Below are 15,062 nucleotides of genomic sequence, written 5' to 3'. Positions count from 1 at the left end.
GAGGTGTGGGTCAAGCTGTAAAGTACCTGCCTCACAAGTGCAAGGCCCTGCATTCAAACCCTAGTACCACCCAAAAAAAAATACTTACTTTAAACCTAATAAAAAGCATTTAAATATGATTTTAAAAATACTAAATATCAAAAAAGCCAGAGCATATCCCATTTAAAATGTTGATTTATTGACGCTGTTTTCATTAAAATGAAGAAAACAGGGATTCCAACTGTTGGTATTTTTAGTTAACATTGTTCTGGAGGTTCTGTACTGGAAAATGTAATAAGAAAATAAAATTATCTGTATAAATATTAAATAAGACATAAAATTATACAGTTTTACTAACAATATGCTTGTATACTTTGAACATCCTAAGTGATTTAGCACTAAAAGCTACTAGAATTAGCAAGAGAATTTGGGAAAGACCAGCAGCTCAGCAAATAGTCTTGCTTGGGGTATGCAATAGACCTCTGAATTTAACAGGAAATCCAATCAATGAGATAGTCATATAAGGCCAGATCGCTTCTCCTAGATTGGGGTTCGTGGACCCAAGCTGGCCAGAAGCGTGACTACATGCACAAATGAGCAGGAGAAGGCCAGGTGGGAAGTAACAGCTGGGATGATTTGAAAATTGCCTGATTTCTATGCACTCTAAAAACAACACAGAGATCCACAGAAACAGGATTGAAGGTTCTGACTGAAGATATTTGAGCACAATCTCTTCACAATCATTAACTGCTAAACTCTAAACATACAGGGGTGATCTGTACAAGTCTGGTTTAAAAACAAAAACTAAAAGTAAAAAATAAAAACTAAGAAAAGACATGAGCAGCCACACACAAGGAGGGAAACAGACTCTATAGATTAGTCCAGGCAGTACTAAACAAACAAGCTAAAAACAAAGCATACAAAAACAAGCAACCCTCAGGGGTACAAATAATCAGAATCCAGGGTTGCTACAATATGTGAAAGCAAATATTAGTTTTTTGACATCAACGATATTGACAAACCTTTAGCTATTCAAGATTTCTCAATCTTGGCACTATGGACAGACACTTGGGCTGTATAATTTTTTGTTGGTGGGAGAGCGATCTTTACTACTGTAAGGACGTTTGGAAGCAGCCCTGGTCTTTACTCATTAATTCTCACCCAGTTGTACCACCAAAAACATCTCCAAATATTACCAAATGTCCCGTGGAAGACATATTTACCCCCAGATGAAAATCACTAAGTCAGACTAGCCAAGAAAAATGTGAGATGACACAAATTATCAAAACGAGGGATAAACAAGAAGATGCTACTACCAATCACTGAAATGTAAGTGATTATAAGAAAATTCTTTGAACAACCGTGTGCCCAACACAATTGGCAACTTAGATGAAATGGACAAATTTCTACAAAGATACAAATTACCAAAGTTTACTCAAAATATAGAAAATTTGAATAGATTAATAGTAAGTAAGGATATCAAATTAGTAAATGAATCGTCCCTGCTAAAAGAAAAAAATACCACAAATCTAGTTTCGCAGACCTTTGTTTGCATTACTTGTGATTCTGGAATCCACAAGCAGTGTGGACCAAAAATAGTTTGGAAAACCTTACCCCTCCACATGGGGTTATATTTGCAAGCAGAGAAAAGGAGTGTCACATAGAAAATTAGAGTGAGGTATGAAGATAGCCTACTTGGTTACAACATGAATCTGTTTTGTTTGAAAGACATTTGAGCAGTTGGCTGCTCATAATTAGCTGAGTCTCAGCTACTTGCTGCAAGATAGGTTACAACCTGTTACAAGGTCAAGTTGGGTTGCAGTTTCCCATGTAAGTTAGACCTAACTTAAAAAATATATATGGAGGCAGCTAAAGTTAACATTCCCCATGGAAAAGCCAAGGTACAGATGGATTCACTCATGAATTCCACCAAGTATCTGAAGAAGAAAAAATATTAATAATTCACAAACATGTTCAGAACATTGAGAAAGAAAAAATTTACCAATTCATTTTATGAGGTCAATATTACACTGATCCAAAGCTAGACAAAGACATCATGAAAAAAGAAAAGTACAGAACAATACCCATCATGAATATAGATGCAAAAATCCTTAATAAAGAATTAGTAAACCAAATCCAGTAACAAAACAGTATTGCACACTATAATCAAGTGGGATTTATCCCAGGAATGCAAGGTTGATTTAGCATTCAAAAATAAATGTATCAGATTCTGTATATCAATAGAATAAAATTCAATAGCCACATCATCTCAGTAGATGCAGAAGAATTATTTGACAAAATCTAACATCTAATCATAATGAAATTCTCAACAAACTAGAAACAGAGGGAATTGCCTCTGTATAATGAAGGGCATCAACAAAGTTGCTAACACTAGCATCATACTTAGTGGCAAAAAAAGGACCAAAAGCTTTCTACCTAAGTGCAGGAATCAAATTTCTGCAAGAATTTCTACTTGCAGCACTTCTATCCAACATTGTACAGGAGATTATAGTCAATGCAGTAAAGGAGGGGGGAAGAAAGGAATGGAAAAGGAAAATGAAAAGAAGGCAGCTCATTGAAAAGAAAGAAGTATTATCTTCCTTATTTACAGATGATATGATCCTATATGTAGAAAATCCTAACATTTATACATTTGTACTAGAACTAATCAATTCAATAGAGCTGCAAGGCATAAAATCAATATATAAAATTCAATTGTATTATGTATACTAATAAACAACAATTGGAAGATGAAATTAAGAATATAATTCCATTCATAACAGCATTAAAACAGTAAAAAACAAACCCTGAGGAATAAATTTACCTTAAAAAGTGTAAGATGTACATTGAAATTGACAAACATCTTGCTGAGATAAAGACCTAAATAAGTGGAGCGATAAACTAAGCTGTGTTCAGAGGATTCAATGATTTTAAGATGGAAATTCTCTCCAAATCAATCTATAGATTTAATACAAATCAAAATCTAAGGCAGATATTCTGTAGAAATGAACATGATGATTGTAAAATTTATATAAAAATGCAAAGATCCCAGAATAACCAAATAAATTTTGAAGAATTGGAAGACTTACCCTACTAAATTTCCAAATTTACTATATAGTTACAGTAATTAGCACAGTGCCATAAGCATAGGCAATCAATGGAATAGAATTGAGAGTCCAGAAATAAACCCTCACATATGGTCAGTTAATGTTTGACTTGTGATTGGGGAAAGGATAACCTTTTCTATAAATCTTACTGGGCCAACTGGATATCTGTACACCAAACAACAAAAACTTTGTGCACCATGCACACACACCATGTACAAAAATGAACAAGTGGACTATGTACCTAAAGATAAGAACTAAAGCTATACAATTGTAAAAAAAAAAACTAGGAGAAAAACTTTATGACTTTGAATTAGACAGAATTCTTAGAAATGACATCAGAAAGCCTGGGGTGTAGCTCAAGAGGATAGGGTGCTTGCCTATAAGCAAGAGTTCCTGGGTTTAATTGCCAGTACCAAAAAAAGAAGAAGAAAAGAAGTGACATCAAATGTGATTCATAATGCATTCAAGAAGAAAAAAACTAATAAACTAATTTCATCACAATTACAAACATAAACATTTACACTTCAAAAGACACTATTACAAAAATGAAAAGACATAGACTAGAAAAATATTTTCAACTTATTTCATAAGAAACTTGCATCTTGAATATATAAAGAATCCTTGCATCCAATATTAAAAGGTAAATAATCATATTAGTGGATAAAGGATTCAGAATTAGCACAATGAAACCCCCTTGTACAATTAATGTATGCTAATAAATTTTAAAATACTAAAAAAAAAATTTTGGTGGTACTGAGGTTTGAGGTCAGCACTTTATGCTTACTAGCACTCTCACTTGAGTCATATCCCCAGCCTTAAAAAATTTTTTAAGTATTTAAATAGACATTTAATCAAACAAGATTTACACATGGCTAGTAAATGAGAAGCTGCTTGGCGACATTATTCATTAAACAAATGAAAATTAAAACCACAATACACCCCTTAACACCCACTAGAACGATTATAGTCAAAGAGATATAAGTGGTGACAAGGAAGTGGACAAATTGGAACCCTCTTACTTTGCTGGTGGGAATGTAACATGGTGCACCATTCTGGACAAATGTTTGGCAATTTCTTTAAAATGAAACATGGGGGTAGGATGTAGGGAGAGGGTGCAGGAGGGGAATGTGGTGGAAATATTACGTACTCATGCATGAAAATGGAAAATGAGACCTGTTGAGACCGTTCCAGAAATGGGGTAGAGGGTAATAAATGAAAATGATGAAAGGGGTGAATTCAACTTTGATATATTATAAGAACTTTGGTAAATGTCACAATGTACCCCTAGTACAACAATAATTTTTTAAAAGATTTAAAAAATAAAGTCACATGGACTTTCAGAATAAACATTCCTCCAGATATAAAGAAAAAATTAAGCATTGGGCTGAGTATAGTGGTACATACCTGTGATCCCAGATTCTTGTGAGGCAGAGATAGGATAGGCCAACCCAGGCAAAAATTAGTAAGACCCTATCAAATTAAGCTGGGGATTGTGGTACATGCCTATAATCCTAGGTATTTGGGTGGTAAAGGTAGGAGGACTGTAGTCTGGGGTCTGGAGAAAAGCGTGTGACCCTATGTGAAAAGCAACCTAAAAGCCAAAGGGCTGGGGTATGACTCAAGTGGTAGAGCATTTGCCTAGCATGCACAAGGCCCTCAACTGGAGGCCAGCAAGGCCCTATCTGAAAAGAGCTGAAAGCAAAAAGCATGGTTCAAGTGGTAGCGTGCCTGTCTAGCAAGTGCGATGCCCTGAGTTCAAACCCCACTACCACCAAAAAATGATAACAAATAAATAGAACTGCATGAAAATAAAAATACTACAAAAACCTTGACAAGATGCAGCAAAAGTCTTATTTGGGAGACATTTTATGGCCTTAAATGTTTATGTAAGGCAGACAGGAGAACTGAAAATTATTCACTGTGAATTTAACTTCTTAGGAGAATAACACACTAAACTTGAAGAAAGAATGAAAGATAAAATTAAGAAAGGAAATCAATTAACTACAAAAACAAAGGTAAAACAGAAAATAATAAGACAGAAGTTCGTTTTGGGAAAAACAACAGACAAATAGATCATCTAGATTGCCAAGGGAAGAGAGAGGGCCAAAGCAAGTAACATTTTGAATGAAAAAAATCAACATAACTACAGATAAAAGTCTTAAAGATAATATCAACAGCTATATGCTGACAATTTTTGAAAACTTAGATGAAGTCAATAAATTTTTAAGGGGGTGGGAGTAAGGGAGGTGTGGGGAGAGGGGGGAGAAATAACCCAAACATTGTATGCACATATGAATAAAAATAAATTAATTAAATAAATTAAAAATAAATAAATAAATAAATAAAATTTTTAGAAAAGTATAATTTTCTAGAACTCACTCAAGAAGCAATTTTTTAAAGCCTACAACTTCCTGATATGATTGATAAAACTGAAGCACTAGTTAATGGTCTCTGTACAAAGAAAAATTCAGACCCTGATGACTTTTGTGATAAATTCTATGAAGCTTTCAAGGAAATTATTATCTTAAATAGTGTATAAACATTCACATTGTTGTGCAACCGTCACCATCATCCACCCCCAGAAATTTTTCAGTGTCTCTCTTCAAACCCTGTACCCATCAAACGCTAGCTTGTTTTCTCACTGTGGTTTTAATTTACATTTCCCTAATGATTGAATGCATTTTCGTTTACCTGTCGGACTAACATATGCCTTCTTTTGAGAAATGTCTATTAAGGCCTTTGTTTATTTTTCATTGGGTTATTTGTTTTCTTGCTAGTCACACATACACACCAAAATACTTAAAAAAAAAAAAAAACAGGCTCTGGTGGCTCATGCCTTGATCTTAGCTACTTGGGAGGTTGAGATCCAGAGGATCATGGTTCCAGGCCAGCCTTGGGCAAAAACGTTTGCAAGACTCCATCTCAACAGATGAAAGCTGGGCACAGTAGTGCAGACCTGTCATCCCAGTGATGATGTACCTGGAGAGAGTGAAGTCCTAAATTCAAACCCTAGTACTGCCAAAAACCTTTTTTTTAATAATTTAAGTACATTGCCCAAAATTAATACCTTAGAGGTTGGGGAGGTAAAAATTAAACCAACGTCTGCATGATTCCAAATTTCATGTTCTTTCCATAAGGCAAACACTGTTAGGAAAGATATCTTATCCTCCACCCCCAGCCCTTATCTATTCCTTTCACGTGGGATTCAGATTAACTGCAGGGAAAACCAGAAAAGCCTATGAATAGGGTGATTTCTACATATTTTAATCTGATTTTTGTGTATTTATGAAAGTGATTTTTCAAGTGAAAAGACTTTGGAGGAAAGAAATAAAGCAAACCACTGATTCTTTCCCCTCCTTTCCTAGGACTCCTTGGAAGAGACTGAAGAAGGACCTGATGACTTACTGTCCTCCCAGTTTTCTGCAAACACCCACAGTTTGGCAAGTGGCTTGTCAACCGTAAGCAGTTCTTTAGCACACTCAGAAATTTCCTTCTTTCTGATGTTAATGTTTCTGTGCATTTCCAAATGAGATATGAATGCTCTTGAGAAGATACATGATGAGTCAAAAGCAATGGTAGCTTCCTGTTTGCTCTGCGCGCACTGAGTACTTTTGATCTAATTTTGTGTGGGCTTTTTCTAAGGCTCCCAATTCCTTCCTTTTCCTTCCATGGTCCTCACCCAGCTTTTGAAATCACTTTATTCCCATTTTATAAAAAACTAGAAGAGAGGAGTTTGAAGTTTCCCCAACACAAAAAAAAAGTGTTTATAGAGATGAAAATGCTAATTATCCTGATTTGATCATTGCATGTCATACACAGGATAAGTCATCAACCCCCATAAATATGTACAATCATGTAAACTTTTAAAATCTCTTAGTTGAGGCCCCATTCAGCTCAAGCCTATAAGTTATTTCAGTTCTCTGCTAAGCTTCCTTGACACCATTCTCTCAACTCCCCAATTTCCCTCCATGCTGCTGACAGTCATTTCCCTAAAACCCATATCAACTCAGGTTTCTCTGCTACTCAAAAACTATCCATAGCTTTCCACTGTGTACAGAATAAAGAGATTTTTTTACTTCCATGTTCAAAGTCTTCCTCGAAAGGAAGGCTTTAGAAGCCCCTTGTCTATCTGTGTTCCTCTAAGTCTCTTTCTTTGCTTCTTTGACTTCTGTTGCTCTAATACCCTTGTCCTTTTGATCTTTGGATAATTTCCTGAAAGAATTCTCAAACAGGCTCTGACAGGAAGTGGACCTACCTAAATGTGCCTGATGCTGACTCGGATACTGTGAGTTTTCAACCTTTATTTTCCTTCTTTCCACCCATACTTTACAAATGTCATGATTAGGTGGGCAATAAAGACTAGATAAATTCTAGCATTCATCTTTTTCTGACTTGTGTACATTCTATTCATTTTCTAGTTTAGCCCAGGCAGCTCAAGCCTATAAATGATTTCAGTTGTCTGCTGATAAGTTTCTCTGATACCTCTGGCTAATTAGCCAGACGTTCTCTTTTGAAAAGGTTAATGAGGTTATCAGAACTCAAGTATTCCAATTCATTAAACATTAGGATCTGAGTGCCAGTCAAAAAAAAACATGATCCAAAATCATTTACCATTAATAAGGTCTTTGGAGTAAACAGCTCCATTTAAAGTTATGGCCTTGGCTTGGTTAAGAGCAAAAAATTTGGTTAGTAGTAAAATTGCCATAACTGACTTAAATTTTTCCAAACTTCAGCATTTATGGGTTCTTAAATTTTCTTCTATCTGTAGGGGCCCCTAATTGTGGAACTTCCTTATAATGTGGCTAAAAGAGTGATGTGGTAAAGGTACAAGTCAGTCATACAAAGAGGTAGTGAGATGTGGTCAGAAGAGACCTCACATTTTATGTCTTGGCACTACCAACAATGTTGGTGAGCCAGGCTCTTTTCATGTGCAATGTGAGGGGGTTAGGGCTGATTCTTGGAGATCTTTTCTTTTTTTTTGAAAGTTTTAGCAAGGATTTATTTTAGTACAACAGAATAAAGCATAGACAAGGCAACGGGAAGAGAAAAAGAGAGAGAAACATTTCCTGATCCCCACTCAGGAAATGGGAGCAAAGACTCCTGATTCTTGGAACTCTTAATACTCAAAGCATGGTCCATGGTCCAGCAATATTGTGTAACCTTGGGCAGAGATTCTAAGACTTTTTCAGTTCACAGAGCCCGTAGAGTCTCAGGAATTCTTTTCTGGTGCTCCTAGGCCCAAAGTAATGACTGACTAGTCATTTTATTAAGCCATTAGGTCCAAACAACTTACTAATCATGTATCCTAATAGCTTACTAGCCATTCGAAAAAAGAATACAGATAAACTGGAAAAAATATTTTTATTTCATTCTTTAGTAGCCCCTATTATTCTAATAGAACGTGTGTCTATTAAACACTACACAGTTTCTCAAATCTTGGAAACTGATTGGGCATCACTGTTTTCATTTCTAATTTTCCATTGAGATTTGGGGTTTTGTTGTCTTTTCTATGTAGGTCCCTCTGGGCTGGAACTTGAGATCCTCTTGCCTCAGTCTATCAAGTGCTGGTATTATAGGCGTGACCCTCCATGCCACTTTTCACATTGAGTAAGAAGCTTTGGCTTTTTGCTACAGAAACTGCCAAAAGCTCAGCTTCTCACAGAAAGAAATTCATTGAAATAAACATAAAGTATCATTTAATTATGACACTGTGAACTACTGCTTAGTATTTTGCATGGTGTCTGTTAGATGTTGCTGTGACTGTGTTTTCCTTTAAAATTTTACATATTCTATGGTGCTCCCATGAGTTTCCTGTGGTGCTCTGGATTACTTGGATACCACAGACCTAGGTGTTTTTTGGAAAAGCAAAATCTCCACCCCTACCCTAGACTTAATCACCAACCAGAATCTTCATTTTAAAAAGATTCTCAGGCGATTTATATGCAATTAAAAATTTGAAAAACACTGTTCACAGCCACCTAGTAAGCATGAAAATTCTGTCACTTTACTTTAGAAATAAGAAAAATTAAGCAAGACACCAATGTATCACTCCTATAATCCTAGCTACTTGGGAGGGTAAGATCAGGAGGATGACAATTCTAGGCCAGCCCAGTCAAATAGTTCATGAGACTCCATCTCAAAAATAAGTAGAGAAAAATGGACTGGAGATGTGGCTCAAGTGGTAAAGTGCCTGCTTTGGAAGCATGAAGCTCTGAGTTCAAACCTCAGTCCCACCAAAAAAACAAACAAACAAACAAATTAGATCACTTACTGGCTCATCTTAAATAATAATTTCTGAATTATTTTGGAATTCTTGGTCTGCACTTGCTTTTGACTTAAGCTTAGAAGAGACATGAGCCATGTCACCTACTTTCTGTTCTTTAAACAGTATGTACTTTAATTACAGAAACATAATGGCTTTGGCCAAAAAATATGTATACATGGTTTTCATATCTACATACGTATGAAAAAGTAAGGCCCATTTGTAGTCACATAGTCCTTGCTTACCAGTGGTTCACAGAAGAGGGGTTATGAAACCACTAGATCATTTCTGAAAGGCTTTCATGGTCTTCAAGAATGTCTCTGGTCTTTTATGACAGTCACATTGCTAAGATAGAAAGTTTTCATTTCTAGCACTAAATGATAATTAAAAATATATTTCATTTCTTTATTGTCAAAAAGCCCTTCATTCATTCTGCTAGATTTAGTCTTTTTAGAAATTTTTATTTTATGGATTGGTTGGGGTGTGACCTTCTTGTTTAGAGTTAAACTTTGTGGGTTACTGCTTCCCAGGATATCAAAGCCACGGCCTTACACCACCTATGCAGCCATACAGCTATTCAGTTGAGGAATCACAGCAGCTATGAGTATATGGTGTTCTTCTTGCATGCCTTTGTTGAAGCTGTAGCTGTGGTTCCCTAGAGACTGATGGGGCATTCATTGTGGGGGGGCAGAGAATGAAGCTTTGTGGCTCTTGCTAGCTCAGAATATGAGATGAGCTTTTCTTTTTTGTCTCAATGTATTCCAGTATTTGAAGCAAATTGAACTTGAGTCTGCCACAATAAAAGCAGAAATTTACAGAGATAGAGAGGATAGGTGCTTTTAGAAAGCCTTTAATAACCCTGTATTCATTAGGAGAAATAAATAAGCCAAGGGTTTCACAACCCAAAAAAGGCAATGCTTCTCCTCTCAGTAAGTTTCCTACATTCTTTACTAATGGTACCATATCTGTTGGCTTTTCTCAAGCTGCAATTTTATACATCACCAGCCAAACAAGCAAAACAAGTGACCTGCTTTCTTTCCTCACCCTAGACTTCCCTGCTCATTATAAAGAAGAGGAATTGTAATTGATTCAAGGGGGTGGATTATGTGAAAAAAATCCTTGGAATAACAGCAGGTGCCTTCTTTCATCTTGTTTATTCCAGACCAGCCTTAACAGCATGATGAGTGTTTACAGTGAAACTGGAGACTATGGCAACGTGAAGGTCAGTGGCGAAATCCTTCTTCACATCAGCTACTGCTACAAAACTGGCGGGCTCTACATTTTTGTCAAGAATTGCAGAAATCTGGCCATAGGAGATGAAAAGAAACAGAGGACTGATGCGTAAGCATGGAGCATGTTCCTCAGACTATTTTAAGCACTGTCTTCTTTGTCTGTATATGTGTGTTTCTTTTTCAAAAGAGCCTTAGCATTCTTTTCAATTTGGAGCCTCAGAAAGTTGTCATTTTCTTCCTATGCCACCCTTTTAAATATTATCTGAAGTGCATGTACAATGGTTGTGTCCTTGGTTACCTAGTGTGTAAGAGGCCATTATTCAACATCATTCAGCCCTGACAAATTTATAGTTCACACAGAAGCCACTCTTGGAGGTAGAAATCTGCCATGTTGCTACACCTGGGCTGTACAAGAGTATCCTATTGATATTTGTTCTGGGAAATCTTCCACAGAAAATTACCAATCTGTTACCCAATTGAACAACTCAAAAGGGTAATTATGAAGCTCTTGGGAATCTAGGATGAGCATGGAGGGCAGATTTGGACCATGGCATGTTAGATAGGAGCTAAATGTAAACATGCATCAGGGTCCCCAAGACAACTGACAGGTTTAATGATTCACTAGCAGGACTCACAGGATTCTGTATATACTTATAATCAATGAATAAGAAAGACTTTCCTGAAGAAATGAGACTCAAGCTTCCCAGGGTCTTCTCCCAATGAACCACACACTTAATTTTATGAAATGTTACCTCCCAATGAACCACACACTTAATTTTATGAAATGTTAACTACCTGGTAGTTATTGGAGACTCAACTGATTGCATACTAAATTTCCAGGTTCCCAAAAAGAAAACGCACATTCAGCATAAGCTATATTGTTGGTACAAATAAGTTTAGGTACACTGACTCACTTTTATCAGTTGTGAGATTGGTGAGAACCCTCCCAAAATACAAGTTTGCAGACACCACTCAAGGGCAAGACTATCTAAGAATGGCAATCTCAGGCCTTCTATGGAAACTCTTTTCTGCACAGTAGATGATCTGGGTCCAAGAAACAACTCAATGAATGTGGACCCAGTCTCCTAATATAGCTAAATGAATGGAATTTGACTACAGATTGGTCCACCTGCCTCCTCAGCTAAATTCCAGAGGGTTCTAGGACCAGTGTAATTATTTTGACCAACAAGGAAATGGACTAGCTAAAATCCCAGCAGGTGTGTTTCAGAACTCTTTCAGTATCTTATACATTTCAGTCTTGTATGTTTCTAAGTCTACTGTGATATATCCCACTCCAAAAGGCTCCTGAAATAACTCAAGTCAAGGTATTGGGTAGAATTACTGCTATGACTTTACGTTGTCATTTTCTATTATTTCTTCTCCACTGCTTTCTTTCATTCACTCATTGTAGTTGATCCCACTCCCTGACATCAAAAGGAGGGACTAGGAATGGAGACGCATATACCTAGAAAAATTTATGCTACCATTGACAATGGTAACAGATTACATTTATTGAGTAATATAATATCAACTTCTTGTATGTGTTAAGTAATTTAATCCTCACAACAGCATGAGTTAGGTACTACTGTTGTCTCAGTTTTATGTGAAAGGAAAGTGAAGTACACAAAAGCTAGCTTCTCGAGGTCATCAAAACTAGAGAAGTGTGGGCTAATCCAAAGCTGCCTTGACTCCAGAGCCTGCACTCTTTTCCACTATACTGCTTCTCTCATATGGAACACCCAGAGTTATAGTTTAAGGTGTCCTGTTGTCTAGATTATACTCTCTTTGGTCCTATCTTTTTTGATCACTGGCCCATTCCCTTTTATTCACTAAAGTCCTTGAACATTTCCTGCAAACTATATGCTTCCAAGTAAATACTTTCATCCTTCATTTTTTACAGTTATGTCAAGTCGTACCTTCTTCCAGACAAGTCCCGAAACAATAAACGCAAGACCAAAATCAGAACAGGCACCAATCCAGAATTCAATGAAACACTGAAGGTAAATAAATACTCTCAGAGTAACTCATGTGATACATACCCACAACCTCATTGGTTTAGAAGTAACTACAGTGAAGTACTTATTTGTATGTCAGGACTTATATATATTTTAAAAAACTGGAATTTGAATACGTAATCTTTCCTAACAGTTTTTGTTTTGGCTTTTTGGTGCTGGGGATTGGAGCCAGGGCTAGGTAAGTACTCTACTACTGAATGACACCCCCAAAGAAAAAATGTAAACCACTTTTGTTTTGATTTCTCTGCTTCTGCTGAAGTTGCTTTACCTTAAGTAAAGATGATCCAGCAAAATTACGTCAGAGCTGGTACATCTTGTCATAGCGTGTTTCACCTTTGGGAAAACTGCTTTTTCGAACACTTGCTTAAATGAATTTTGACACTAACTTAGTAGGTCACTTTGTACACATTCATTGCCCTGCTAACACACCAAAGATCTGTGAGGTTTCTTATTAGGGTTTCAGAATTTGGCTAAATTTATGTGTGTGGTTAATGAGCATTTGGAGATGCAGGGTCAGACTTGAGAAATCTCAGAGAAAATGGACTATATAAAATATGACCCCTAATCCTAAAGAAACTTCTATTTCTAATGAGTTTTCTTCCATATAACAATCCCTTCTCTCACCCTGAACCAGTCTAGTCTGGTAAGAAAGATTCAGGGAAAACGAAATTTATTGCCAATCACAGGAAAATTTATGGACTCATTCCCAGAATGATGGATCAGAGTCTAATCTAGGGGAAGTTGGTGATGGCAGAAAGCCATGAACCTGCATACATCAGTGGAGACATGGTGTGCAAGCAGGAGCTAATATCAGGACAGACCAAACTAAAAATGAATAAATACAGGCAGAGAGTTAAGCCAGTGGCCATACTGGGATAGCACAGGTGAGCCCAAGCAGAACAGATAAATGGTGGGATAAATTCAGAGAGCAGAGAGCCAAAATTAATCATGATAGTGACACCAAGGAAAGGAATAGACACAAATCCAAGATCAGAAATCAGTCGGTCAGTCACCCAGATGGTGGTTGCATAGAAGGAGCAGAAGTTTGGAGGGCATGTTGTAACATTTTGCTGGTCAGAGAAAAGTAAGCCTTGTAATATCTTCTTTCTCCTCAATCTGTGTATACAGCTTTTCACCTCTACTCTTTTTATGAAATTTTCTGTTTCTTATTGTTGACACTTTTCTGACTTTAGGGGCTTTCATTATGAATAAATAAGTCAGAGAAGTTGGAGAATTGTTATATTAAACCTTGAGCTACAAAGTAGATGTGAAAAAATAAACAGGCAATTGAAAAAGGTAAAATTGGAAAGAGGATAAACTTCATCATCTAACACCTTTTATCCCCTATCTGGAGTTTATCTTCCCCCTGCAATAATTTGTTTGTATATGTTTCATCACTAGGTCTAATATAAAATGAGTTTATAGAACAGAACCTCAATTGTAGCAGAAACAAAGAAAGCGTTTTCTTTGTGCTTGTTTTGTTCACATTACTGATGCTTATGATTTGAAAGACTGTGGAAGTAAATTTCAGCCAGTCATAGAGTGTAATTTTATGACTCTTATTTTCAGTACACTATCAGCCATACCCAGCTTGAAACAAGAACTCTGCAGCTCTCCGTCTGGCACTATGATCGTTTTGGACATAACTGCTTCCTCGGAGAGGTGGAGATTCCTTTTGACTCATGGAACTTTGAAAATCCATGTGATGAGTGGTTTGTGCTTCAGCCTAAGGTAGAAAATACTTCCAGATTTGTCATTATGCTATTAGGCAAATTTCAGCCTAATTGATGTTACAATTCTGAAGAATCTGAAGGTTTCAAATTTCAAGTAATGATCTGCAAAGATTAGTGGAACAAAGTTTGGAATAACGTTTTGATAAATATTGTTAATCCATTATTTTGGAAACCATCGATATAAATTGCATAATGCAAGTCATATAGTCATATATTATTAGTATTTATTTTGGTGGGACTGGGGTTACACTTAAGGCTTTGCACTTGCAAGGTAGACACTTGCAAAGCAGGCACTCAACAGCTTGAGCCACACCTCCAGTCCATTTTACTCTGTTTATTTAGAGATGGAGTCTCAGGCACTATTTGCCCAGGCTGGCCTGGAGTCATGATCCTCCCAATCTTAGCCTCTCAAGTAGCTAGGATTACAGGGGTGAGCCACCGGCCCCTGACTATCTTATTAATTTTTATTACTAAAACTGTATCATTTGAAGGTCTCCATGGATAACCAAAAGGAACACATTATATGATCCCATTAGAATGAGAATCCTAGTCGGCATGGTGGTACCCATCTGTACTCTCAGCTGTTGGGGAGGTGGAGGTATGAGGATCTAGGTCTGAGGCCAGCGTGGGTACAAACACAGGCCCCTGTCTGAGAAACAGACTAAAAGCAAAATGACTGAGGACATAGATCAAGTGGTAGAGCACTTGCCTAGCAAACATGAGGCTCTGAGTTC

At 36.7% G+C, this 15,062-nt stretch overlaps 1 protein-coding gene across 7 annotated transcripts in view; it reads left to right on the top strand.

The window, feature by feature from the left end:
• Sytl5 (synaptotagmin like 5) overlaps positions 1 to 15,062 on the top strand; it is a 232,405-nt gene that overhangs the window by 197,879 nt on the left and 19,464 nt on the right. For 6 of the 7 annotated variants that reach the window (XM_074062217.1, XM_074062220.1, XM_074062216.1 and 3 more), the window contains 5 exons: positions 6,452 to 6,544; positions 7,306 to 7,371; positions 10,511 to 10,689; positions 12,481 to 12,580; positions 14,165 to 14,326. In XM_074062217.1, the coding sequence (XP_073918318.1) occupies positions 6,452 to 6,544; positions 7,306 to 7,371; positions 10,511 to 10,689; positions 12,481 to 12,580; positions 14,165 to 14,326 (600 nt within the window). The remainder of the gene's footprint in view (positions 1 to 6,451; positions 6,545 to 7,305; positions 7,372 to 10,510; positions 10,690 to 12,480; positions 12,581 to 14,164; positions 14,327 to 15,062) is intronic. The other variant, XM_074062222.1, reaches the window with a different exon arrangement.

Source organism: Castor canadensis, chromosome X (genome assembly GCF_047511655.1).
Source record: "Castor canadensis chromosome X, mCasCan1.hap1v2, whole genome shotgun sequence".
NCBI lineage: Eukaryota > Metazoa > Chordata > Mammalia > Rodentia > Castoridae > Castor > Castor canadensis.
The sequence above is the reverse complement of the archived record's forward strand: the minus strand, read 5'-3'. Positions and strand labels throughout refer to the sequence as shown.